Source organism: Salvia splendens, chromosome 7 (assembly GCF_004379255.2).
Source record: "Salvia splendens isolate huo1 chromosome 7, SspV2, whole genome shotgun sequence".
Classification (NCBI taxonomy): domain Eukaryota; kingdom Viridiplantae; phylum Streptophyta; class Magnoliopsida; order Lamiales; family Lamiaceae; genus Salvia; species Salvia splendens.
In genome coordinates this window covers 21,657,940-21,685,790 of record NC_056038.1, presented here as the reverse complement: position 1 = coordinate 21,685,790, position 27,851 = coordinate 21,657,940, and the positions used below count along the sequence as shown (strand labels likewise).

Here is a 27,851-nt window from a genome sequence, read left to right as displayed (position 1 = left end):
ATTTTAAAAAATCTAGTGGCACAGCCTGAATTGGGCATCACTCATCCAAAAAGGGCGATGAACGTGAATTGGTCCCAATATAGCGTGGGAAATCATCGGAGACGGTTTGTTCCGAGGTGATTCAGATGCAGTCCATCCTCTGGCTGCAAAGTTCATTCCAGAGCAGCCTATTCTCCGCCTGCTACTGCTACTGCTACGTTAGTTCCAACACCTACACCTTCAAAGTTTGTTCCTAGGTGGTTCAGAGGCAGTCCATCCTCTGGCTGCAAAGTTCATTTCCAGAGCAGCCTATTCTCAGCCTGCTACTGCTATTGCTACGTTAGTTCCAACACCTAAACCTTCAAAGTTTGTTCCGTGGTGGTTCAGATGCAGTCCATCCTCTGGCTGCAAAGTTCAATCCCAGAGCAGCCTATTTTCCGCCTGCTACTGCTACCGCTACGTTAGTTCCAACACCTACACCTTCAAAGTTTGTTCCGAGGTGGTTCAGATGCAGTCCATCCTCTGGCTGCAAAGTTCATTCCCAGAGAAGCCTATTCTCCGCTTGCTACTGCTACTGCTACGTTAGTTCCAACACCTACACCTTCAAAGTTTGTTCCGAGGTGGTTCAGATGCAGTCCATCCTCTGGCTGCAAAGTTCATTCCCAGAGCAGCCTATTTTCCGCCTGCTACTGCTACTGCTACGTTAGTTCCAACACCTCCACCTTCAAAGTTTGTTCCGAGGTGGTTCAGATGCAGTCCATCCTCTGGCTGCAAAGTTCATTCCAGAGCAGCCTATACTCCGCCTGCTACTGCTGCTGCTACGTTAGTTCAAACACCTACACCTTCAAAGTTTGTTCCGAGGTGGTTCAGAGGCAGTCCATCCTCTGGCTGCAAAGTTCATTTCTAGAGCAACCTATTCTCAGCCTGCTACTGCTATTGCTACGTTAGTTCCAACACCTAAACCTTCAAAGTTTGTTCCGAGGTGGTTCAGATGCAGTCCATCCTCTGGCTGCAAAGTTCATTCCAGAGCAGCCTATTCTCCGCCTGCTACTGCTACTGCTACGATAGTTCCAACACCTACACCTTCAAAGTTTGTTCCGAGGTGGTTTAGATGTAGTCCATCCTCTGGCTGCTATTCTCCGTCTGCTACTGCTACTGCTACGTTAGTTCCAACACCTACACCTTCAAAGTTTGTTCCGAGATGGTTCAGATACAGTCCATCCTCTGGCTGCAAAGTTCATTCCAGAGCAGCCTATTCTCTGCCTGCTACTGCTACTGCTACGTTAGTTCCAACACCTACACCTTCAAAGTTTGTTCCGAGGTGGTTCTGTAACGCCCGTACTTTTTAAAGTACTAATTTAATGAATATCACGAAATAATTAATAAAATTATTTCGAAATAATGATGCTTTTCGATGAATGTGCTTTGGAAAATCGTATGGTTTATGTGTTTAATGTGAAAAAGAATGTGTTTATGTTATTTTAATTATGAACGATGGGAGACACGTTTAAGGTCTCGTTGAAGGATCGATGATGAAATTGCTATTCTTTAGCAAGACGAAGGAATTTAATGGAAGGGAAAAAAATATGTTTTATGGATAACGACGCGCGTAAATCGAGAAATTGTCAAATGGATATTATATTTGGGACAACACCAAATATAAAATGATGCCGTTAAACGTACTTTAATTTTTGGTTATGAAGAACGAGATAACACAATTTAATTAAAGACTCGTGAATTTTAGTTAACGAAGGAAAATGCGAAAATATAAAAGTATGAATTTAATTTGGGCTTTTCAAATTAAATTAGAGTCCAAGTATTTATAAAATAACTTAGATCCTAGTTATTCTTTTGGATCCACTAAATAATAATAGTATTTCTAACTTGGGCTTTCAATGAAATAAGCCCAAACCAAATTAACTATTTTGGAGCCCAAGTTCCTTTCCAAAATGTGGGAAAAACCCAACACCCTTTCCTCTTCCTTCTTTCTTTCTTCTTGGCCGAGACACACCAAAGGAGACTCTCCATGTCTCCAACTTCTTCACCTTCCATCTTCTACCATAACTCCACCATCCCAAGAGTCACCACCACCCCTTCATTACCCTCCCCACTAACACCTCATCATTCACACTCCAAGAAAAGAAAAGAAAAGAGAGAGAGAGAGAAGGGCCGAGAGAAGTCGACGGGAGAAGGAGGGAAGAAGAAGGAGTGGCTTTCACCATTTTTGTTCAACCACCATCAAAAATTCAAGCTCTTGAGGTATACCATTACTTCCATCCTCAAAGCATGAGTTTAATATTGCCTTGCATGATGCATATAGCCTTGTCTTTCTTCCATAACCACCTAAGTAGGAAGCAACGTAGAACCTTCCAAACGATCGCCGTATGTCACTAAAACTAAGAAAGAACGTAACTTTATAGTAATAACACGTGTTTCGGGAGGTTTCGGGGTGGTATCGGGCGTGTTCGGAGTGGCGTGGTGGCTGTCCGGCGGCTGGACTTCTCGGCGATGGCAAAAGGGTGGCTGTCCGGCGGCTGGGTTGCCTCCGCTCCAGGCGCGACGACCGACGGCGACCGGGGTGTGGCTGCGGCGGCAACTCGGCGTACGCAGTCGTGGAGGCCGTCGACTCCAGCAGCAACAGCAACGCGACGGCAGCAGCCTCGTTTCCGGCGATCCCAGCGAGTGGCCGACGAACCAGCAACAGCTCCGCGTGCTTCCGGCGACCCCATCAGTAGTTCGACGGCGGCGGCGAGCTGGAACGGCCGACGGGAGAGAGAGACTGCCTCCGGCAGTTTCTGTCGAAGAGAGGCAGAAGAGAGAGAGAGAGATAAGTTAGAGAGGGAGATGAAAGTTTGGGCCTCTTTGTTTTTTTTTAAGTTTGGGCCTTATAATTTTAATTGGAAGACTAATTAAATTGATGGGCTCACTTTAAATTGTTGGGGCTTCCTAATTAAATTTTTTTTGGAGGAATAAGGTGGGCTAAGCTTAATCTTAGGGGCCGGAGATTTAAAATTTAATCGGGGAAGAATATTTAATTAATTCCCGGAAGTTTTTTTTTAAGGAATAAATAATTTACCTAAGTATGAATTAATACTTTTTCCAGCGGTGAATAATTAAGAAAAATTTAAGTAAACGCTTAAATAATTTTTAGAAATTATTTTCGACGTTATGGAAAAAAAATACGAGGAGCCAACGAAGGAAAGAACGAGCGTAAGCGGCCGACCGGCGTCGCACGCGACGCCTTGGGCGGCCGCCGAATAACTGAAAATACACGGAAATCGAGAAAGAGGATTTAAAAGAATTTAATTAGAGTGCATGCATTCTAATTATCGTCGTTACCGAATTTTGATATGAATTTTATGTATTTTGCGAAAAGGTGGTTCGCACGCACGCTAAAAGTCGGAACGAGGATTTTTACGGAAAACCTAAGCTTTTGAGGTGGGCTTTATTCTTTAAATGTTTATTTCTGAAATGATATGTTTATGGTGTTATAAGGATGATTTTATAAGTATGTCATGCCGTGTTTATGTTTTGAAACTGCCTATCTGATTGTCTACTAGAATAATACTCTACTAGACTTTGATGGTTAACGAATTCGGGTCTAACTAGGGTCTACGCCCTACTTAGACTAGTGCACTGATGGGGATCGTGAGCCGTCCCCTAGGTCGGCCGGTCCAGTGATCGGGATTGTGGCCACAGTCTCGTTTCACATGATGGTTCAGATATGGTATATGATGGAGGATGATGTTAGTCCGCGCGGACACTTTTAAAGGAATGATTTTTAGTGTTTCTCGGCCTTTTAAAGTAAAACCCGAGATTCACTCGATGATGGCTTGACATATCTTAACGATAAATGTATTTCGGGCATGAGTTCACTGGGTGCATCAAGTACTCAGCCCCTGCATATGTTTTCCCTATGTGCAGGTTGAGCGAGGTCGGGAGGCGGAGGATGTTGAGTGATGATTTCAAGAATTGGTCCGGTTATTATTATGTCTTCATACTAGTAGTAACCACACTCTCAAATTGCTTCCGCTATTCAATGACTTAAGAAACTCTGTTATTTACGTTATTGTCGAACTCTGTTATCTTTCATTATGAGACTTGGTTTTTGAAACGTTGATTTATTTAAATGAAATTTCCTCTTTGATTGTTAAGTTGTATTGCCTTGAATTGTTTTTCCCCCTTCTTCCCCGCTTCTTAATTCCCCCACTAGTCACGATTTCCCGTGCTTCCTATCCTTAGGAAGTGCGGTCGTGACAGAATGGTATCAGAGCAATTTTTCCTTCTGCTCTGGACCGAGAGTCGCTTATTCAATCTAGTCTAGACTCGTTTCGCTAGACTAAAAGACTATCCGTTTAAAGCTCAACACTCCGTCTCACCGCGCTCAACACGAAAGAAGGCAAAAGTTTGAAACGAAGTATATTAGAAGTGATAGAACGAATGAGGCGCAGAAGGGCGCAATTTCCAAGGAATGATGAGGTGACGCGGCAAGGATAACCTTGTGAAACGCGATTGTGATAGATTGAAGGATAGACGAAGTTGCAAAAGTACCACGCTTATAAAATATGAAACATCTATCCTTAGATGATAACAAAAAAAAAAAAAAGAAAAGAGAGAAAGGAATTTTTATGACTTTTCCTTATGGAAATCGACAGGTATATGCACGGTAGTACGTATGACGTTCTTTACGCGTTTTATCTTTCTCTACCTTGCTTTGTTTCTTTTTCTGCGACTGGATGCTAAGGGGACTTACTTTTATGTAGATGGCGATCATGATCCACGCACCGCTAAGGGGAAGGTACGTCAAGAATGGATTGCGGGCGGTGGAGATGTATCGCGAGTTCGAGAGGGACGAGAGGACCCCTTTGATATCTTATGTCACCGATTACTTGACTTTATGGCGGGATGCTCATGGCTGTGGAGTGAAGCACTATGAGGGAATCAAGAGGTTGATTGATGGATTACCGGCACCTTGGAATAGGTGGGCCGACGAGGCTTCACAGTCATATGTTTGGCATAAGCTTCCCGACTACAGCATGCAAGGAGACATGCATGGCTTTGTCAAGGTTCTCTTGGGAGCACTGGTTGATGCTCGTGATGGACCGCCACCCTATGCTCCTCCTAGGAAGGAGGCGTCCTCATCAAGTCGCAGCCCCTACAGCGGGGGTCGGTACGAGAGTGAGACTCCACAACCAAACTTCCCCAAGAGGAGAAGGCTTGGGATGCGCACCTCCGCACCTCCCGCGACGGAAGTTCTTGTAGTCGATAAGCATATCGACGTAGCCACTTATGTTCGGGAGAATGATGAGGAAGAGGAGGAAGATCCTCTCGAAGATGAAGATGGACCTCTTGAAGACGAGGAGGATCCCATGGAAGACGAGGAAGACCCCGAAGAAGAGCCCCTTGCGAGAGAGGTTGGGATTGACAGCGAGGAAGGGGCGAATTATGAGAGAGCTCCCGAGGAGTAGTGTTTCTTTTGATGTTTTTAGCTTTTGAATGTTTTGTTTTGACAAACTATGTAATAGTTTCTTTCGACGTTTGTTTTCCTTCCTTGTTTCAAAGACCTTGTGGAAACACGTACTTGTTGGTTTTGAGTTAATAAAGTTTCCGTTGTTATATCGTTGTGTTCGTTTTACCACGTTGTGTATGGAAAGTTGTGTTATCGCTTTGGAAAGGTTATGTGGAGTGGTGATGGTAAAGTTGGATGTTATACTAACGTATGTGTTGAACAGAATGCCTCCCCGACGTGCAGCCGTTCACCACGAGAATGAGGCAAGCAACGAGACCCAAAGCAGTGTGGGTCCTGAAGGACAATCACAACCACCACAACCACCTCCACCACCGCCACAGCCGGAACGGAACGTTGAGAAGGAGTTCCGAAAGGAACATCCTCCCACGTTCGATGGAATGGGAGATCCAACCAAAGCTGAGACCTGGATTCGGGCCATAGAACGCATCTTTAAGTTCTTAAGGTGCACCGACCAGGAGCGCCTATCGTGCGTGACCTATCAGCTCACCGGGTCCGCAGAGTTTTGGTGGGAGACGAAGCAACGGACAATGACGCAGGAACAGTTGGACGCCCTGACATGGGAAGACTTTAAGGAGGAATTGTATGACAAGTACATTCCAAGAAGCTACCGCAAGGCTAAGGAGGCCGAATTCTACAACTTGAAACAGGGACGGATGACTGTGACAGAATATGACCGTGCCCTATGTGACATGTCTCGATATGCACCCGAACAGGTGAACACTGATGAGAAGATGGCGGAAAAGTTCTGTGCCGGTCTGAGGCACGAAATCAGGATGGCTTTGGCATGCCGTGGCAGACTCTCGTATGCCGAGTCATTGTCTCGTGCATTGGACGTGGAGGAAGCGATGCCACGGGAAAGGACAGTCACACCCACTACACCAACACCGCCGACCCCACAACAGAATTTCCGGGACAAGAGAAAATGGGACGGGAACCGCACACCCTTTGACAACAAGAGGTTCCAGGGTACCCCAAACTCTTCCCAGGGAAAAGGAAAACAGGCTGCTCCATTCCAAAGTGGAGATTTCCGTCAGAGAGCACCTCCATGTGCCAAATGTCAGAAGAACCACATGGGAGAGTGCAGAGTCGGGACCAACATCTGCTATAAGTGTGGGGGAACAGGACACTTCGCCAAGGAGTGCCCGAGCAACAACAACACTGGAGGTGGGGGAACACCGAACGGACCTCGAGGGAATCCTACACCACCTCAGCAGCAGCAGCAGCGTCGCCAACCATATCCAACTCAAGCTAGGGCCTATGCCTTGGGACGCAGGCAAGCTAAAGCCCCAAAGGGAGAGCCAAGACAAGATAATCTGGCAGGTATGGGAACACTACTTGACATGCCTGTTGCTGTTCTGTTTGATACGCGTGCGTCGCACTCTTTTATATCGCACTCCTGCGTGACTGCTTTAAGACTGCCTGTTGTTGAACTTGAACATAAGATGAACGTGAACTCACCGGTAGGAGGCCTTATAGAAATTTCACAGTCTTGCTTGAACATAGAACTCACAGTGGGACAACTTAGTTTAACGGCTCACAACTTGCATGTTATGCCGATGGATAACGTCGACATAATTCTGGGGATGGACTGGCTAGCTGAAAACTATGCCACTATCCGATGCCAAGAGAGGCAAATCTCATTACAAACCCCGGGGAAGGAGCCCTCTACCTTCCACGGAATTTCAATGAATCAGCGAACTTGTGTGATATCGGCACTTCAAGCAACTACGATGCTTAGGAAGGGGCGTCCTGCCTATCTCGTGTATTTACAAGGACAGGACAAGAAAGAGAAGACAGTTGAAGATGTGGCAGTGGTACGTGAGTTTCCCGACGTATTTCCCGATGCGTTGCCAGGCCCTCCGCCTGACCGACAGTTGGAGTTTACTATCGATCTGGAACCAGGAGCCGCACCAGTATCGAAAGCACCATATAGGATGGCACCGAAGAAGTTGGAAGAACTCAAAATCCAGCTACAAGAACTGCTGGACTTGGGTTTTATCCGACCGAGTGTGTCACCGTGGGGAGCACCAGTACTATTTGTGAAAAAGAAAGATGGGACGCTGAGAATGTGCATAGACTATCGGGAATTGAACAAGTTGACTCTCAAAAACAAGTATCCTCTGCCGAGAATAGACGACCTGTTCGATCAACTCAGGGGAGTAGGAGTATTTTCGAAGATGGATTTAAGGTCGGGATATCACCAGTTGAGGGTACGAAGGGAAGACATACCTAAGACGGCATTCCGAACAAGGTATGGGCATTATGAGTTTGTAGTAATGCCGTTTGGACTGACAAATGCACCGGCAGTATTTATGGATTTAATGAATCGAGTATTCCATCCATACTTGGACAAGTTTGTTCTGGTATTCATAGATGATGTGCTGGTTTACTCGAAGGATGAAAAGGAACATGAGGAGCACCTAAGGATCACGTTGGAAACACTAAGAACGGAGAAGTTGTACGCCAAGTTCAGCAAATGTGATTTCTGGCTAAAGGAAGTAAATTTTCTGGGGCATATTGTGACGGCCGAAGGGATTCGAGTTGACCCTGCAAAGGTGGAGGCCGTACAACAGTGGAAGGCGCCGAAGACCCCAAATGAGATTCGGAGTTTCCTTGGACTGGCAGGATACTATCGGAGATTCATTGAGGGATTTTCGAAAATCGCACGGCCAATGACTCAACAACTAAAGAAGGGGACCAAGGTCAATTGGACACCGGAGTGTGAAACTAGCTTCCAATTGTTGAAGGAGAAGTTGACCACCGCACCTATCTTAGCCGTGCCGGAACCGGGAATAGACTATGTGGTTTATACTGATGCGTCGAAGGTTGGACTTGGGTGTGTTTTGATGCAGAATGGTAAAGTGATTGCCTATGCTTCGCGGCAGTTGAGGCCACACGAGTTGAACTACCCTACTCATGACTTAGAACTAGCGGCTGTTGTGCACGCATTGAAGATTTGGAGGCACCACCTCTATGGAGTTCGGTGTGAAATTTTTACCGACCACAAGAGTCTGAAATATTTCTTTGAGCAGAAAGACTTGAATATGAGACAACGCAGATGGCTGGAGCTAGTCAAGGATTATGACTGTGGCATTAACTATCATCCGGGCAAAGCAAACGTAGTTGCAGATGCTTTGAGCCGGAAAGCCCAACCGCAGTTGGCTACTTTTCTCACTCAGGAAGCGGAGTTGATTCGCGATTTTAGCAAGATGCGACTGGAGGTAGTGAGAGCTCCGGAGACTGTGAGGGGAAAGATTGCCACCTTGGTAATTGTATCTGATCTGCGGACAAGGATAATAGAAGGGCAACGAAATGATGAAAACTTGGAGAAAATCCGACTGAAGGTGAGGAAGGGCGATCAAGAGAAGTTTAGAGAAGAAGCTGATAATGCTCTCACCTACGAGGGGAGACTGTGTGTGCCTAGTGACGATGGACTCCGAAATGAAATCTTGACCGAGGCACACGAGACTCCATACACCGCTCATCCTGGAAGTACAAAAATGTACCAGGACTTGAAGGGATCATTCTGGTGGGATGGCATGAAAAGGGACATAGCTTCGTTTGTAGAAAGATGCTTGGCATGTCAACAAGTAAAAGCTTTACATCAACGACCCTATGGGAAGTTGCAACCGTTGGAGATTCCGGAGTGGAAATGGGAACACATCGCCATGGATTTTGTGACGGGACTACCAAAGACCCGACAAGGGAATACAGCCATTTGGGTAATCATAGATCGCCTCACCAAGAGTGCGCATTTTATACCCATCCCAATAACGCATGGATCCGACAAACTAGCCCGGATTTATGTGAAAGAGATCATTCGGCTACATGGAGTGCCAGTAACAATCACGTCAGACAGAGACACCAGGTTTACTTCAAGGTTTTGGATGAGTCTACAACGAGAACTGGGGACACGACTGAATTTCAGTACTGCTTTCCATCCACAAACCGATGGACAGTCCGAGAGAACGATTCAAACTCTCGAGGACATGTTGAGAGCCGTGGTCCTTGACAGAGGAGAGAATTGGGAAGTGGAGTTTGCTTACAACAACAGTTTCCAAGCGACTATAAATATGGCCCCATATGAAGCATTGTATGGGAGGAAGTGTAGATCACCACTCTACTGGGATGAGGTTGGTGAAAGAAGAATACTCGGGCCAGATTCGGTCGAAGAAATGATAGAAATTGTGCGACAAATTCGACAAAGAATAAAAGAAGCACAAGACCGACAGAAGTCGTATGCCGATGTCCGGCGTACAGATTTACAGTTCAATACGGGAGATAAGGTGTTCTTGAAAGTATCTCCGTCGAAGGGAATAACGAGGTTCAGTGTAAAGGGGAAGTTGAAGCCACGATACGTAGGGCCTTATGAAATTCTTGAAAAGGTGGGACCCGTAGCGTATAGGTTGGCACTACCACCAAGTTTTGGGACTGTGCATAATGTTTTCCATGTGTCACAGTTACGAAAGTACGTGTTCGATCCTAAGCACGTGGTTCATCAAGAGGAAATGATTTTGAATCCTGACTTGAGTTATGAGGAGAAACCCGACGCTATTCTGGACAGGAAAGTACAAGAGTTGAGGAATAAATCGATCGCGTCCGTGAAAGTACTATGGAAACACCATGGCCACGAGGAGGCTACTTGGGAACTCGAGGATAAAATGAAAGAGAAATACCCAGAGCTTTTCGTTAGAAATGAGTAAATTTCGGGACGAAATTTCTGTTAAGGTGGGTAGAATGTAAATCCCGTACTTTTTAAAGTACTAATTTAATGAATATCACGAAATAATTAATAAAATTATTTCGAAATAATGATGCTTTTCGATGAATGTGCTTTGGAAAATCGTATGGTTTATGTGTTTAATGTGAAAAAGAATGTGTTTATGTTATTTTAATTATGAACGATGGGAGACACGTTTAAGGTCTCGTTGAAGGATCGATGATGAAATTGCTATTCTTTAGCAAGACGAAGGAATTTAATGGAAGGGAAAAAAATATGTTTTATGGATAACGACGCGCGTAAATCGAGAAATTGTCAAATGGATATTATATTTGGGACAACACCAAATATAAAATGATGCCGTTAAACGTACTTTAATTTTTGGTTATGAAGAACGAGATAACACAATTTAATTAAAGACTCGTGAATTTTAGTTAACGAAGGAAAATGCGAAAATATAAAAGTATGAATTTAATTTGGGCTTTTCAAATTAAATTAGAGTCCAAGTATTTATAAAATAACTTAGATCCTAGTTATTCTTTTGGATCCACTAAATAATAATAGTATTTCTAACTTGGACTTTCAATGAAATAAGCCCAAACCAAATTAACTATTTTGGAGCCCAAGTTCCTTTCCAAAATGTGGGAAAAACCCAACACCCTTTCCTCTTCCTTCTTTCTTTCTTCTTGGCCGAGACACACCAAAGGAGACTCTCCATGTCTCCAACTTCTTCACCTTCCATCTTCTACCATAACTCCACCATCCCAAGAGTCACCACCACCCCTTCATTACCCTCCCCACTAACACCTCTCATCATTCACACTCCAAGAAAAGAAAAGAAAAGAGAGAGAGAGAGAAGGGCCGAGAGAAGTCGACGGGAGAAGGAGGGAAGAAGAAGGAGTGGCTTTCACCATTTTTGTTCAACCACCATCAAAAATTCAAGCTCTTGAGGTATACCATTACTTCCATCCTCAAAGCATGAGTTTAATATTGCCTTGCATGATGCATATAGCCTTGTCTTTCTTCCATAACCACCTAAGTAGGAAGCAACGTAGAACCTTCCAAACGATCGCCGTATGTCACTAAAACTAAGAAAGAACGTAACTTTATAGTAATAACACGTGTTTCGGGAGGTTTCGGGGTGGTATCGGGCGTGTTCGGAGTGGCGTGGTGGCTGTCCGGCGGCTGGACTTCTCGGCGATGGCAAAAGGGTGGCTGTCCGGCGGCTGGGTTGCCTCCGCTCCAGGCGCGACGACCGACGGCGACCGGGGTGTGGCTGCGGCGGCAACTCGGCATACGCAGTCGTGGAGGCCGTCGACTCCAGCAGCAACAGCAACGCGACGGCAGCAGCCTCGTTTCCGGCGATCCCAGCGAGTGGCCGACGAACCAGCAATAGCTCCGCGTGCTTCCGGCGACCCCATCAGTAGTTCGACGGCGGCGGCGAGCTGGAACGGCCGACGGGAGAGAGAGACTGCCTCCGGCAGTTTCTGTCGAAGAGAGGCAGAAGAGAGAGAGAGAGATAAGTTAGAGAGGGAGATGAAAGTTTGGGCCTCTTTGTTTTTTTTTTAAGTTTGGGCCTTATAATTTTAATTGGAAGACTAATTAAATTGATGGGCTCACTTTAAATTGTTGGGGCTTCCTAATTAAATTTTTTTTTGGAGGAATAAGGTGGGCTAAGCTTAATCTTAGGGGCCGGAGATTTAAAATTTAATCGGGGAAGAATATTTAATTAATTCCCGGAAGTTTTTTTTTTAAGGAATAAATAATTTACCTAAGTATGAATTAATACTTTTTCCAGCGGTGAATAATTAAGAAAAATTTAAGTAAACGCTTAAATAATTTTTAGAAATTATTTTCGACGTTATGGAAAAAAAATACGAGGAGCCAACGAAGGAAAGAACGAGCGTAAGCGGCCGACCGGCGTCGCACGCGACGCCTTGGGCGGCCGCCGAATAACTGAAAATACACGGAAATCGAGAAAGAGGATTTAAAAGAATTTAATTAGAGTGCATGCATTCTAATTATCGTCGTTACCGAATTTTGATATGAATTTTATGTATTTTGCGAAAAGGTGGTTCGCACGCACGCTAAAAGTCGGAACGAGGATTTTTACGGAAAACCTAAGCTTTTGAGGTGGGCTTTATTCTTTAAATGTTTATTTCTGAAATGATATGTTTATGGTGTTATAAGGATGATTTTATAAGTATGTCATGCCGTGTTTATGTTTTGAAACTGCCTATCTGATTGTCTACTAGAATAATACTCTACTAGACTTTGATGGTTAACGAATTCGGGTCTAACTAGGGTCTACGCCCTACTTAGACTAGTGCACTGATGGGGATCGTGAGCCGTCCCCTAGGTCGGCCGGTCCAGTGATCGGGATTGTGGCCACAGTCTCGTTTCACATGATGGTTCAGATATGGTATATGATGGAGGATGATGTTAGTCCGCGCGGACACTTTTAAAGGAATGATTTTTAGTGTTTCTCGGCCTTTTAAAGTAAAACCCGAGATTCACTCGATGATGGCTTGACATATCTTAACGATAAATGTATTTCGGGCATGAGTTCACTGGGTGCATCAAGTACTCAGCCCCTGCATATGTTTTCCCTGTGTGCAGGTTGAGCGAGGTCGGGAGGCGGAGGATGTTGAGTGATGATTTCAAGAATTGGTCCGGTTATTATTATGTCTTCATACGTAGTAGTAACCACACTCTCAAATTGCTTCCGCTATTCAATGACTTAAGAAACTCTGTTATTTACGTTATTGTCGAACTCTGTTATCTTTCATTATGAGACTTGGTTTTTGAAACGTTGATTTATTTAAATGGAATTTCCTCTTTGATTGTTAAGTTGTATTGCCTTGAATTGTTTTTCCCCCTTCTTCCCCGCTTCTTAATTCCCCCACTAGTCACGATTTCCCGTGCTTCCTATCCTTAGGAAGTGCGGTCGTGACAGGTTCAGATGTAGTCCATCCTCTGGCTGCAAAGTTCATTCCAGAGCAGCCTATTCTCCGCCTGCTACTGCTACTGCTACGTTAGTTCCAACACCTCCACCTTCAAAGTTTGTTCCGAGGTGGTTCAGATGCAGTCCATCCTCTGGTTGCAAAGTTCATTCCAGAGCAGCCTATTCTCCGCCTGTTACTGCTACTGCTACGATAGTTCCAACACCTACACCTTCAAAGTTTGTTCCGAGGTGGTTTAGATGTAGTCCATCCTCTGGTTGCTATTCTCCGTCTGCTACTGCTACTGCTACGTTAGTTCCAACACCTACACCTTCAAAGTTTGTTCCGAGATGGTTCAGATGCAGTCCATCCTCTGGCTGCAAAGTTCATTCCAGAGCAGCCTATTCTCTGCCTACTACTGCTACTGCTACGTTAGTTCCAACACCTACACCTTCAAAGTTTGTTCCGAGGTGGTTCAGATGTAGTCCATCCTCTGGCTGCAAAGTTCATTCCAGAGCAGCCTATTCTCAGCCTGCTACTGCTATTGCTACGTTAGTTCCAACACCTAAACCTTCAAAGTTTGTTCCGAGGTGGTTCAGCTGCAGTCCATCCTCTGGCTACAAAGTTCATTCCAGAGCAGTCTATTCTCCGCCTGCTACTGCTACTGCTACGATAGTTCCAACACCTACACCTTCAAAGTTTGTTCCGAGGTGGTTTAGATGTAGTCCATCCTCTGGCTGTTATTCTCCGTCTGCTACTGCTACTGCTACGTTAGTTCCAACACCTACACCTTCAAAGTTTTTTCCGAGATGGTTCAGATGCAGTCCATCCTCTGGCTGCAAAGTTCATTCCAAAGCAGCCTATTCTCTGCCTGCTACTGCTACTGCTACGTTAGTTCCAACACCTACACCTTCAAAGTTTGTTCCGAGGTGGTTCAGATGTAGTCCATCCTCTGGCTGCAAAGTTCATTCCAGAGCAGCCTATTCTCCGCCTGCTACTGCTACAGCTACATTAGTTCCAACACCTCCACCTTCAAAGTTTGTTCCGAGGTGGTTCAGATGCAGTCCATCCACTGGCTGCAAAGTTCATTCCAGAGCAGCCTATTCTCCGCCTGCTACTGCTACTGCTACGTTAGTTCCAACACCTACACCTTCAAAGTTTGTTCCTAGGTGGTTCAGAGGCAGTCCATCCTCAGGCTGCAAAGTTCATTTCCAGAGCAGCCTATTCTCAGCCTGCTACTGCTATTGCTACGTTAGTTCCAACACCTAAACCTTCAAAGTTTGTTCCGAGGTGGTTCAGATGCAGTCCATCCTCTGGCTGCAAAGTTCATTCCAGAGCAGCCTATTCTCCGCCTGCTACTGCTACTGCTACGTTAGTTCCAACACCTACACCTTCAAAGTTTGTTCCTAGGTGGTTCAGAGGCAGTCCATCCTCTGGCTGCAAAGTTCATTTCCAGAGCAGCCTATTCTCAGCCTGCTACTGCTATTGCTACGTTAGTTCCAACACCTAAACCTTCAAAGTTTGTTCCGAGGTGGTTCAGATGCAGTCCATCCTCTGGCTGCAAAGTTCATTCCAGAGCAGCCTATTCTCCGCCTGTTACTGCTACTGCTACGATAGTTCCAACACCTACACCTTCAAAGTTTGTTCCGAGGTGGTTTAGATGCAGTCCATCCTCTGGCTTCTATTCTCCGTCTGCTACTGCTACTGCTACGTTAGTTCCAACACCTACACCTTCAAAGTTTGTTCCGAGATTGTTCAGATGCAGTCCATCCTCTGGCCGCAAAGTTCATTCCAGAGCATCCTATTCTCTGCCTGCTACTGCTATTGCTACGTTAGTTCCAACACCTACACCTTCAAAGTTTGTTCCGAGGTGGTTCAGATGCAGTCCATCCTCTGGCTGCAAAGTTCTTACCAGAGCAGCCTATTCTCCGCCTGCTACTGCTACTGCTACGTTAGTTCCAACACCTCCACCTTCAAAGTTTGTTCCGAGGTGGTTCAGATACAGTCCATCCTCGTGCTGCAAAGTTCATTCCAGAGCAGCCTATTCTCCACCTGCTACTGCTACTGCTACTGCTACGTTAGTTCCAACACCTACACCTTCAAAGTTTGTTCCGAGGTGGTTCAGATGCAGTCCATCCTCTGGCTGCAAAGTTCATTCCCAGAGCAGCCTATTCTCCGCTTGCTACTGCTACTAATACGTTAGTTCCAACACCTCCACCTTCAAAGTTTGTTCCGAGGTGGTTCAGATACAGTCCATCCTCTGGCTGCAAAGTTCATTCCAGAGCAGCCTATTCTCCGCCTGCTACTGCTATTGCTACGTTAGTTCCAACACCTACACCTTCAAAGTTTGTTCCGGGGTGGTTCAGATGCAGTCCATCCTCTGGCTGCAAAGTTCATTCCCAGAGCAGCCTATTCTCCGCTTGCTACTGCTACTGCTACGTTAGTTCCAACACCTACACCTTCAAAGTTTGTTCCGAGGTGTTTCAGATGCAGTCCATCCTCTGGCTGCAAAGTTCAATCCCAGAGCAGCCTATTTTCCGCCTGCTACTGCTACCGCTACGTTAGTTCCAACACCTACACCTTCAAAGTTTGTTCCGAGGTGGTTCAGATGCAGTCCATCCTCTGGCTGCAAAGTTCATTCCCAGAGAAGCCTATTCTCCGCTTGCTACTGCTACTGCTACGTTAGTTCCAACACCTACACCTTCAAAGTTTGTTCCGAGGTGGTTCAGATGCAGTCCATCCTCTAGCTGCAAAGTTCATTCCCAGAGCAGCCTATTTTCCGCCTGCTACTGCTATTGCTACGTTAGTTCCAACACCTACACCTTCAAAGTTTGTTCCGAGGTGGTTCAGATGCAGTCCATCCTCTGGCTGCAAAGTTCATTCCAGAGCAGCCTATACTCCGCCTGCTACTGCTACTGCTACGTTAGTTCAAACACCTACACCTTCAAAGTTTGTTCCGAGGTGGTTCAGAGGCAGTCCATCCTCTGGCTGCAAAGTTCATTTTCTAGAGCAACCTATTCTCAGCCTGCTACTGCTATTGCTACGTTAGTTCCAACACCTAAACCTTCAAAGTTTGTTCCGAGGTGGTTCAGCTGCAGTCCATCCTCTGGCTACAAAGTTCATTCCAGAGCAGCCTATTCTCCGCCTGCTACTGCTACTGCTACGATAGTTCCTACACCTACACCTTCAAAGTTTGTTCCGAGGTGGTTTAGATGTAGTCCATCCTCTGGCTGCTATTCTCCGTCTGCTACTGCTACTGCTACGTTAGTTCCAACACCTACACCTTCAAAGTTTGTTCCGAGATGGTTCAGATGCAGTCTATCCTCTGGTTGCAAAGTTCATTCCAGAGCAGCCTATTCTCTGCCTGGTACTGCTACTGCTACATTAGTTCCAACACCTACACCTTCAAAGTTTGTTCCGAGGTGGTTCAGATGCTGTCCATCCTCGGGCTGAAAAGTTCATTCCCAGAGCAGCCTATTTTCCGCCTGCTACTGCTACTGCTACGTTAGTTCCAACACCTACACCTTCAAAGTTTGTTCCGAGGTGGTTCAGATGCAGTCCATCCTCTGGCTGCAAAGTTCATTCCAGAGCAGCCTATACTCCGCCTGCTACTGCTACTGCTACGTTAGTTCAAACACCTACACCTTCAAAGTTTGTTCTGAGGTGGTTCAGAGGCAGTCCATCCTCTGGCTGCAAAGTTCATTTCTAGAGCAACCTATTCTCAGCCTGCTACTGCTATTGCTACGTTAGTTCCAACACCTAAACCTTCAAAGTTTGTTCCGAGGTGGTTCAGTTGCAGTCCATCCTCTGGCTGCAAAGTTCTTACCAGAGCAGCCTATTCTCCGCCTGCTACTGCTACTGCTACGTTAGTTCCAACACGTCCACCTTCAAAGTTTGTTCCGAGGTGGTTCAGATACAGTCCATCCTCGTGCTGCAAAGTTCATTCCAGAGCAGCCTATTCTCCACCTGCTACTGCTACTGCTACTGCTACGTTAGTTCCAACACCTACACCTTCAAAGTTTGTTCCGAGGTGGTTCAGATACAGTCCATCCTCTGGCTGCAAAGTTCATTCCCAGAGCAGCCTATTCTCCGCTTGCTACTGCTACTAATACGTTAGTTCCAACACCTCCACCTTCAAAGTTTGTTCCGAGGTGGTTCAGATACAGTCCATCCTCTGGCTGCAAAGTTCATTCCAGAGCAGCCTATTCTCCGCCTGCTACTGCTATTGCTACGTTAGTTCCAACACCTACACCTTCAAAGTTTGTTCCGGGGTGGTTCAGATGCAGTCCATCCTCTGGCTGCAAAGTTCATTCCCAGAGCAGCCTATTCTCCGCTTGCTACTGCTACTGCTACGTTAGTTCCAACACCTACACCTTCAAAGTTTGTTCCGAGGTGTTTAAGATGCAGTCCATCCTCTGGCTGCAAAGTTCAATCCCAGAGCAGCCTATTTTCCGCCTGCTACTGCTACCGCTACGTTAGTTCCAACACCTACACCTTCAAAGTTTGTTCCGAGGTGGTTCAGATGCAGTCCATCCTCTGGCTGCAAAGTTCATTCCCAGAGAAGCCTATTCTCCGCTTGCTACTGCTACTGCTACGTTAGTTCCAACACCTACACCTTCAAAGTTTGTTCCGAGGTGGTTCAGATGCAGTCCATCCTCTAGCTGCAAAGTTCATTCCCAGAGCAGCCTATTTTCCGCCTGCTACTGCTACTGCTATGTTAGTTCCAACACCTACACCTTCAAAGTTTGTTCCGAGGTGGTTCAGATGCAGTCCATCCTCTGGCTGCAAAGTTCATTCCAGAGCAGCCTATACTCCGCCTGCTACTGCTACTGCTACGTTAGTTCAAACACCTACACCTTCAAAGTTTGTTCCGAGGTGGTTCAGAGGCAGTCCATCCTCTGGCTGCAAAGTTCATTTTCTAGAGCAACCTATTCTCAGCCTGCTACTGCTATTGCTACGTTAGTTCCAACACCTAAACCTTCAAAGTTTGTTCCGAGGTGGTTCAGCTGCAGTCCATCCTCTGGCTACAAAGTTCATTCCAGAGCAGCCTATTCTCCACCTGCTACTGCTACTGCTACGATAGTTCCTACACCTACACCTTCAAAGTTTGTTCCGAGGTGGTTTAGATGTAGTCCATCCTCTGGCTGCTATTCTCCGTCTGCTACTGCTACTGCTACGTTAGTTCCAACACCTACACCTTCAAAGTTTGTTCCGAGATGGTTCAGATGCAGTCTATCCTCTGGTTGCAAAGTTCATTCCAGAGCAGCCTATTCTCTGCCTGGTACTGCTACTGCTACATTAGTTCCAACACCTACACCTTCAAAGTTTGTTCCGAGGTGGTTCAGATGCTGTCCATCCTCGGGCTGAAAAGTTCATTCCCAGAGCAGCCTATTTTCCGCCTGCTACTGCTACTGCTACGTTAGTTCCAACACCTACACCTTCAAAGTTTGTTCCGAGGTGGTTCAGATGCAGTCCATCCTCTGGCTGCAAAGTTCATTCCAGAGCAGCCTATACTCCGCCTGCTACTGCTACTGCTACGTTAGTTCAAACACCTATACCTTCAAAGTTTGTTCTGAGGTGGTTCAGAGGCAGTCCATCCTCTGGCTGCAAAGTTCATTTCTAGAGCAACCTATTCTCAGCCTGCTACTGCTATTGCTACGTTAGTTCCAACACCTAAACCTTCAAAGTTTGTTCCGAGGTGGTTCAGTTGCAGTCCATCCTCTGGCTACAAAGTTCATTCCAGAGCAGCCTATTCTCCGCCTGCTACTGCTACTGCTACGATAGTTCCAACACCTACACCTTCAAAGTTTGTTCCGAGGTGGTTTAGATGTAGTCCATCCTCTGGCTGCTATTCTCCGTCTGCTACTGCTACTGCTACGTTAGTTCCAACACCTACACCTTCAAAGTTTGTTCCGAGGTGGTTCAGATGTAGTCCATCATCTGGCTGCAAAGTTCATTCCAGAGCAGCCTATTCTCCGCCTGCTACTGCTACTGCTACGTTAGTTCCAACACCTCCACCTTCAAAGTTTGTTCCGAGGTGGTTCAGATGCAGTCCATCCTCTGGCTGCAAAGTTCATTCCAGAGCAGCCTATTCTCCGCCTGCTACTGCTACTGCTACGTTAGTTCCAACACCTACACCTTCAAAGTTTGTTCCTAGGTGGTTCAGAGGCAGTCCATCCTCTGGCTGCAAAGTTCATTTCCAGAGCAGCCTATTCTCAGCCTGCTACTGCTATTGCTACGTTAGTTCCAACACCTAAACCTTCAAAGTTTGTTCCGTGGTGGTTCAGATGCAGTCAATCCTCTGGCTGCAAAGTTCAATCCCAGAGCAGCCTATTTTCCGCCTGCTACTGCTACCGCTACGTTAGTTCCAACACCTACACCTTCAAAGTTTGTTCCGAGGTGGTTCAGATGCAGTCCATCCTCTGGCTGCAAAGTTCATTCCCAGAGAAGCCTATTCTCCGCTTGCTACTGCTACTGCTACGTAAGTTCCAACACCTACACCTTCAAAGTTTGTTCCGAGGTGGTTCAGATGCAGTCCATCCTCTGGCTGCAAAGTTCATTCCCAGAGCAGCCTATTTTCCGCCTGCTACTGCTACTGCTACGTTAGTTCCAACACCTACACCTTCAAAGTTTGTTCCGAGGTGGTTCAGATGCAGTCCATCCTCTGGCTGCAAAGTTCATTTCTAGAGCAACCTATTCTCAGCCTGCTACTGCTATTGCTACGTTAGTTCCAACACCTAAACCTTCAAAGTTTGTTCCGAGGTGGTTCAGCTGCAGTCCATCCTCTGGCTACAAAGTTCATTCCAGAGCAGCCTATTCTCCGCCTGCTACTGCTACTGCTACGATAGTTCCTACACCTACACCTTCAAAGTTTGTTCCGAGGTGGTTTAGATGTAGTCCATCCTCTGGCTGCTATTCTCCGTCTGCTACTGCTACTGCTACGTTAGTTCCAACACCTACACCTTCAAAGTTTGTTCCGAGATGGTTCAGATGCAGTCTATCCTCTGGTTGCAAAGTTCATTCCAGAGCAGCCTATTCTCTGCCTGGTACTGCTACTGCTACATTAGTTCCAACACCTACACCTTCAAAGTTTGTTCCGAGGTGGTTCAGATGCTGTCCATCCTCTAGCTGAAAAGTTCATTCCCAGAGCAGCTTATTTTCCGCCGGCTACTGCTACTGCTACGTTAGTTCCAACACCTACACCTTCAAAGTTTGTTCCGAGGTGGTTCAGATGCAGTCCATCCTCTGGCTGCAAAGTTCATTTCTAGAGCAACCTATTCTCAGCCTGCTACTGCTATTGCTACGTTAGTTCCAACACCTAAACCTTCAAAGTTTGTTCCGAGGTGGTTCAGTTGCAGTCCATCCTCTGGCTACAAAGTTCATTCCAGAGCAGCCTATTCTCCGCCTGCTACTGCTACTGCTACGATAGTTCCAACACCTACACCTTCAAAGTTTGTTCCGAGGTGGTTTAGATGTAGTCCATCCTCTGGCTGCTATTCTCCGTCTGCTACTGCTACTGCTACGTTAGTTCCAACACCTACACCTTCAAAGTTTGTTCCGAGGTGGTTCAGATGTAGTCCATCCTCTGGCTGCAAAGTTCATTCCAGAGCAGCCTATTCTCCGCCTGCTACTGCTACTGCTACGTTAGTTCCAACACCTCCACCTTCAAAGTTTGTTCCGAGGTGGTTTAGATGCAGTCCATCCTCTGGCTGCAAAGTTCATTCTAGAGCAGCCTATTCTCCGCCTGCTACTGCTACTGCTACGTTAGTTCCAACACCTACACCTTCAAAGTTTGTTCCTAGGTGGTTCAGAGGCAGTCCATCCTCTGGCTGCAAAGTTCATTTCCAGAGCAGCCTATTCTCAGCCTGCTACTGCTATTGCTACGGTAGTTCCAACACCTAAACCTTCAAAGTTTGTTCCGTGGTGGTTCAGATGCAGTCCATCCTCTGGCTGCAAAGTTCATTCCAGAGCAGCCTATTCTCCGCCTGTTACTGCTACTGCTACTGCTACGTTAGTTCCAACACCTACACCTTCAAAGTTTGTTCCGAGGTGGTTCAGATGCAGTCCATCCTCTGGCTGCAAAGTTCATTCCAGAGCAGCCTATTCTCCGCTTGCTACTGCTACTGCTACGTTAGTTCCAACACCTCCACCTTCAAAGTTTGTTCCGAGGTGGTTCAGATACAGTCCATCCTCTGGCTGCAAAGTTCATTCCAGAGCAGCCTATTCTCCGCCTGCTACTGCTACTGCTACGTTAGTTCCAACACCTACACCTTCAAAGTTTGTTCCGGGGTGGTTCAGATACAATCTATCCTCGTGCTGTAAAGTTCATTCCAGAGCAGCCTATTCTCCACCTGCTACTGCTACTGCTACTGCTACGTTAGTTCCAACACCTACACCTTCAAAGTTTGTTCCGAGGTGGTTCAGATGCAGTCCATCCTCTGGCTGCAAAGTTCATTCCAGAGCAGCCTATATTCCGCCAGCTACTGCTACTGCTACGTTAGTTCCAACACCTACACCTTTAAAGTTTGTTCCGAGGTGGTTCAGATGCAGTCCATCCTCTGGCTGCAAAGTTCATTCCCAGAGCAGCCTATTCTCCGCTTGCTACTGCTACTGCTACGTTAGTTCCAACACCTACACCTTCAAAGTTTGTTCCGAGGTGGTTCAGATGCAGTCCATCCTCTGGCTGCAAAGTTCATTCCCAGAGCAGCCTATTTTCCGCCTGCTACTGCTACCGCTACGTTAGTTCCAACACCTACACCTTCAAAGTTTGTTCCGAGGTGGTTCAGATGCAGTCCATCCTCTGGCTGCAAAGTTCATTCCCAGAGAAGCCTATTCTCCGCTTGCTACTGCTACTGCTACGTTAGTTCCAACACCTACACCTTCAAAGTTTGTTCCGGGTGGTTCAGATGCAGTCCATCCTCTGGCTGCAAAGTTCATTCCCAGAGCAGCCTATTTTCCGCCTGCTACTGCTACTGCTACGTTAGTTCCAACACCTACACCTTCAAAGTTTGTTCCGAGGTGGTTCAGATGCAGTCCATCCTCTGGCTGCAAAGTTCATTCCAGAGCAGCCTATACTCCGCCTGCTACTGCTACTGCTACGTTAGTTCAAACACCTACACCTTCAAAGTTTGTTCCGAGGTGGTTCAGAGGCAGTCCATCCTCTGGCTGCAAAGTTCATTTCTAGAGCAACCTATTCTCAGCCTGCTACTGCTATTGCTACGTTAGTTCCAACACCTAAACCTTCAAAGTTTGTTCCGAGGTGGTTCAGCTGCAGTCCATCCTCTGGCTACAAAGTTCATTCCAGAGCAGCCTATTCTCCGCCTGCTACTGCTACTGCTACGATAGTTCCAACACCTACACCTTCAAAGTTTGTTCCGAGGTGGTTTAGATGTAGTCCATCCTCTGGCTGCTATTCTCCGTCTGCTACTGCTACTGCTACGTTAGTTCCAACACCTACACCTTCAAAGTTTGTTCCGAGATGGTTCAGATGCAGTCCATCCTCTGGCTGCAAAGTTCATTCCAGAGCAGCCTATTCTCTGCCTGCTACTGCTACTGCTACTGCTACATTAGTTCCAACACTTACACCTTCAAAGTTTGTTCCGAGGTGGTTCAGATGCAGTCCATCCTCTGGCTGCAAAGTTCATTCCCAGAGCAGCCTATTTTCCGCCTGCTACTGCTACTGCTACGTTAGTTCCAACACCTACACCTTCAAAGTTTGTTCCGAGGTGGTTCAGATGCAGTCCATCCTCTGGCTGCAAAGTTCATTCCCAGAGCAGCCTATTCTCCGCTTGCTACTGCTACTGCTACGTTAGTTCCAACACCTACACCTTCAAAGTTTGTTCCGAGGTGGTTCAGATGCAGTCCATCCTCTGGCTGCAAAGTTCATTCCCAGAGCAGCCTATTTTCCGCCTGCTACTGCTACCGCTACGTTAGTTCCAACACCTACACCTTCAAAGTTTGTTCCGAGGTGGTTCAGATGCAGTCCATCCTCTGGCTGCAAAGTTCATTCCCAGAGAAGCCTATTCTCCGCTTGCTACTGCTACTGCTACGTTAGTTCCAACACCTACACCTTCAAAGTTTGTTCCGAGGTGGTTCAGATGCAGTCCATCCTCTGGCTGCAAAGTTCATTCCCAGAGCAGCCTATTTTCCGCCTACTACTGCTACTGCTACGTTAGTTCCAACACCTACACCTTCAAAGTTTGTTCCGAGGTGGTTCAGATGCAGTCCATCCTCTGGCTGCAAAGTTCATTCCAGAGCAGCCTATACTCCGCCTGCTACTGCTACTGCTACGTTAGTTCAAACACCTACACCTTAAAAGTTTGTTCCGAGGTGGTTCAGAGGCAGTCCATCCTCTGGCTGCAAAGTTCATTTCTAGAGCAACCTATTCTCAGCCTGCTACTGCTATTGCTACGTTAGTTCCAACACCTAAACCTTCAAAGTTTGTTCCGAGGTGGTTCAGCTGCAGTCCATCCTCTGGCTACAAAGTTCATTCCAGAGCAGCATATTCTCCGCCTGCTACTGCTACTGCTACGATAGTTCCAACACCTACACCTTCAAAGTTTGTTCCGAGGTGGTTCAGATGCAGTCCATCCTCTGGCTGCAAAGTTCATTCCAGAGCAGCCTATACTCCGCCTGCTACTGCTACTGCTACGTTAGTTCAAACACCTACACCTTCAAAGTTTGTTCCGAGGTGGTTCAGAGGCAGTCCATCCTCTGGCTGCAAAGTTCATTTCTAGAGCAACCTATTCTCAGCCTGCTACTGCTATTGCTACGTTAGTTCCAACACCTAAACCTTCAAAGTTTGTTCCGAGGTGGTTCAGCTGCAGTCCATCCTCTGGCTACAAAGTTCATTCCAGAGCAGCCTATTCTCCGCCTGCTACTGCTACTGCTACGATAGTTCCAACACCTACACCTTCAAAGTTTGTTCCGAGGTGGTTTAGATGTAGTCCATCCTCTGGCTGATATTCTCCGTCTGCTACTGCTACTGCTACGTTAGTTCCAACACCTACACCTTCAAAGTTTGTTCCGAGATGGTTCAGATGCAGTCCATCCTCTGGCTGCAAAGTTCATTCCAGAGCAGCCTATTCTCTGCCTGCTACTGCTACTGCTACATTAATTCCAACACTTACACCTTCAAAGTTTGTTCCGAGGTGGTTCAGATGCAGTCCATCCTCTGGCTGCAAAGTTCATTCCCAGAGCAGCCTATTTTCCGCCTGCTACTGCTACTGCTACGTTAGTTCCAATACCTACACCTTCAAAGTTTGTTCCGAGGTGGTTCAGATGCAGTCCATCCTCTGGCTGCAAAGTTCATTCCCAGAGCAGCCTATTCTCCGCTTGCTACAGCTACTGCTACGTTAGTTCCAACACCTACACCTTCAAAGTTTGTTCCGAGGTGGTTCAGATGCAGTCCATCCTCTGGCTGCAAAGTTCATTCCCAGAGCAGCCTATTTTCCGCCTGCTACTGCTACCGCTACGTTAGTTCCAACACCTACACCTTCAAAGTTTGTTCCGAGGTGGTTCAGATGCAGTCCATCCTCTGGCTGCAAAGTTCATTCCCAGAGAAGCCTATTCTCCGCTTGCTACTGCTACTGCTACGTTAGTTCCAACACCTACACCTTCAAAGTTTGTTCCGGGTGGTTCAGATGCAGTCCATCCTCTGGCTGCAAAGTTCATTCCCAGAGCAGCCTATTTTCCGCCTGCTACTGCTACTGCTACGTTAGTTCCAACACCTACACCTTCAAAGTTTGTTCCGAGATGGTTCAGATGCAGTCCATCCTCTGGCTGCAAAGTTCATTCCAGAGCATCCTATTCTCTGCCTGCTACTGCTACTGCTACGTTAGTTCCAACACCTACACCTTCAAAGTTTGTTCCGAGGTGGTTCAGATGCAGTCCATCCTCTGGCTGCAAAGTTCTTACCAGAGCAGCCTATTCTCCGCCTGCTACTGCTACTGCTACGTTAGTTCCAACACCTCCACTTTCAAAGTTTGTTCCGAGGTGGTTCAGATACAGTCTATCCTCGTGCTGCAAAGTTCATTCCAGAGCAGCCTATTCTCCACCTGCTACTGCTACTGCTACTGCTACGTTAGTTCCAACACCTACACCTTCAAAGTTTGTTCCGAGGTGGTTCAGATGCAGTCCATCCTCTGGCTGCAAAGTTCATTCCAGAGCAGCCTATTCTCCGCTTGCTACTGCTACTGCTACGTTAGTTCCAACACCTCCACCTTCAAAGTTTGTTCCGAGGTGGTTCAGATACAGTCCATCCTCTGGCTGCAAAGTTCATTCCAGAGCAGCCTATTCTCCGCCTGCTACTGCTACTGCTACGTTAGTTCCAACACCTACACCTTCAAAGTTTGTTCCGGGGTGGTTCAGATGCAGTCCATCCTCTGGCTGCAAAGTTCATTCCCAGAGCAGCCTATTCTCCGCTTGCTACTGCTACTGCTACGTTAGTTCCAACACCTACACCTTCAAAGTTTGTTCCGAGGTGGTTCAGATGCAGTCCATCCTCTGGCTGCAAAGTTCATTCCCAGAGCAGCCTATTTTCCGCCTGCTACTGCTACCGCTACGTTAGTTCCAACACCTACACCTTCAAAGTTTGTTCCGAGGTGGTTCAGATGCAGTCCATCCTCTGGCTGCAAAGTTCATTCCCAGAGAAGCCTATTCTCCGCTTGCTACTGCTACTGCTACTGCTACGTTAGTTCCAACACCTACACCTTCAAAGTTTGTTCCGAGGTGGTTCAGATGCAGTCCATCCTCTGGCTGCAAAGTTCATTCCCAGAGCAGCCTATTTTCCGCCTGCTACTGCTACTGCTACGTTAGTTCCAACACCTACACCTTCAAAGTTTGTTCCGAGTTGGTTCAGATGCAGTCCATCCTCTGACTGCAAAGTTCATTCCAGAGCAGCCTATACTCCGCTTGCTACTGCTACTGCTACGTTAGTTCAAACACCTACACCATAAAAGTTTGTTCCGAGGTGGTTCAGAGGCAGTCCATCCTCTGGCTGCAAAGTTCATTTCTAGAGCAACCTATTCTCAGCCTGCTACTGCTATTGCTACGTTAGTTCCAACACCTAAACCTTCAAAGTTTGTTCCGAGGTGGTTCAGCTGCAGTCCATCCTCTGGCTACAAAGTTCATTCCAGAGCAGCCTATTCTCCGCCTGCTACTGCTACTGCTACGATAGTTCCAACACCTACACCTTCAAAGTTTGTTCCGAGGTGGTTTAGATGTAGTCCATCCTCTGGCTGCTATTCTCCGTCTGCTACTGCTACTGCTACGTTAGTTCCAACACCTACACCTTCAAAGTTTGTTCCGAGATGGTTCAGATGCAGTCCATCCTCTGGCTGCAAAGTTCATTCCAGAGCAGCCTATTCTCTGCCTGCTACTGCTACTGCTACATTAGTTTCAACACCTACACCTTCAAAGTTTGTTCCGAGGTGGTTCAGATGCAGTCCATCCTCTGGCTGCAAAGTTCATTCCCAGAGCAGCCTATTTTCCGCCTGCTACTGCTACTGCTACGTTAGTTCCAACACCTACACCTTCAAAGTTTGTTCCGAGGTGGTTCAGATGCAGTCCATCCTCTGGCTGCAAAGTTCATTCCCAGAGAAGCCTATTCTCCGCCTGCTACTGCTACTGCTACGTTAGTTCAAACACCTACACCTTCAAAGTTTGTTCTGAGGTGGTTCAGAGGCAGTCCATCCTCTGGCTGCAAAGTTCATTTCTAGAGCAACCTATTCTCAGCCTGCTACTGCTATTGCTACGTTAGTTCCAACACCTAAACCTTCAAAGTTTGTTCCGAGGTGGTTCAGTTGCAGTCCATCCTCTGGCTACAAAGTTCATTCCAGAGCAGCCTATTCTCCGCCTGCTACTGCTACTGCTACGATAGTTCCAACACCTACACCTTCAAAGTTTGTTCCGAGGTGGTTTAGATGTAGTCCATCCTCTGGCTGCTATTCTCCGTCTGCTACTGCTACTGCTACGTTAGTTCCAACACCTACACCTTCAAAGTTTGTTCCGAGATGGTTCAGATGCAGTCCATCCTCTGGCTGCAAAGTTCATTCCAGAGCAGCCTATTCTCTGCCTGCTACTGCTACTGCTACATTAGTTTCAACACCTACACCTTCAAAGTTTGTTCCGAGGTGGTTCAGATGCAGTCCATCCTCTGGCTGCAAAGTTCATTCCCAGAGCAGCCTATTTTCCGCCTGCTACTGCTACTGCTACGTTAGTTCCAACACCTACACCTTCAAAGTTTGTTCCGAGGTGGTTCAGATGCAGTCCATCCTCTGGCTGCAAAGTTCATTCCCAGAGAAGCCTATTCTCCGCCTGCTACTGCTACTGCTACGTTAGTTCAAACACCTACACCTTCAAAGTTTGTTCTGAGGCGAAAGGTTGCAATGTCAGTCCGATTATTTCTAAGCCTTATTGAAATAAGATGACGTTGGTGTGGTATAGCACTGAATGGATCTAACAGCAAGACAAGTCTTTATACTATCTACTGAAAGACGAGGTCTTGAAAATTAATTTCTTAATCAATGTACATTAGCATTGAGCATACGATATTGAGTATCCACTACTTTGACTTACCAAAGGTGCGGGTTTTTCGTAACCCAACGATCCAGGTATATTGGGTAGTGGTGATCATTATTTAGAGGTGCTAGGATTGCTATTATGTTGAAACGTGCTCGAG

The 27,851-nt window shown here is 46.6% G+C and overlaps 1 protein-coding gene across 1 annotated transcript; it reads left to right on the top strand.

Moving 5' to 3' along the window:
* Positions 1-125: 125 nt before the first annotated feature.
* LOC121810563 (mucin-17-like) lies at positions 126-27,511 on the top strand. The gene is made up of 31 exons (XM_042211326.1): positions 126-224; positions 367-439; positions 488-828; positions 903-1,261; positions 4,961-5,258; positions 7,906-8,007; positions 8,689-8,921; positions 13,186-14,426; positions 14,582-15,248; positions 15,334-15,731; positions 15,780-16,593; positions 16,704-16,795; positions 16,844-17,162; positions 17,248-17,645; positions 17,694-18,507; positions 18,618-18,709; positions 18,758-19,316; positions 19,459-19,773; positions 19,859-20,272; positions 20,383-20,961; positions 21,104-21,909; positions 21,958-22,189; positions 22,299-22,978; positions 23,148-23,461; positions 23,563-23,741; positions 23,851-24,090; positions 24,311-24,645; positions 24,694-25,734; positions 25,783-26,009; positions 26,204-26,804; positions 26,853-27,511. The coding sequence occupies exons 1-31, from the start codon at positions 126-128 to the stop codon at positions 27,509-27,511; spliced, it is 13,521 nt and encodes a 4,506-aa protein (XP_042067260.1).
* Positions 27,512-27,851: the final 340 nt, after the last annotated feature.

Coding starts and splice junctions, on each gene's coding strand:
- LOC121810563 (XM_042211326.1), top strand. CDS start 126: ATGCAGTCCATCCTCTGGCTGCAAAGTTCATTCCAGAGCAGCCTATTC. Junction 8,008..8,688: donor GTGATTTCTGGCTAAAGGAA/GTAAATTTTCTG, acceptor TTTCTCACTCAG/GAAGCGGAGTTGATTCGCGA. Junction 22,979..23,147: donor CTTGCTACTGCTACTGCTAC/GTTAGTTCCAAC, acceptor GAGGTGGTTCAG/ATGCAGTCCATCCTCTGGCT.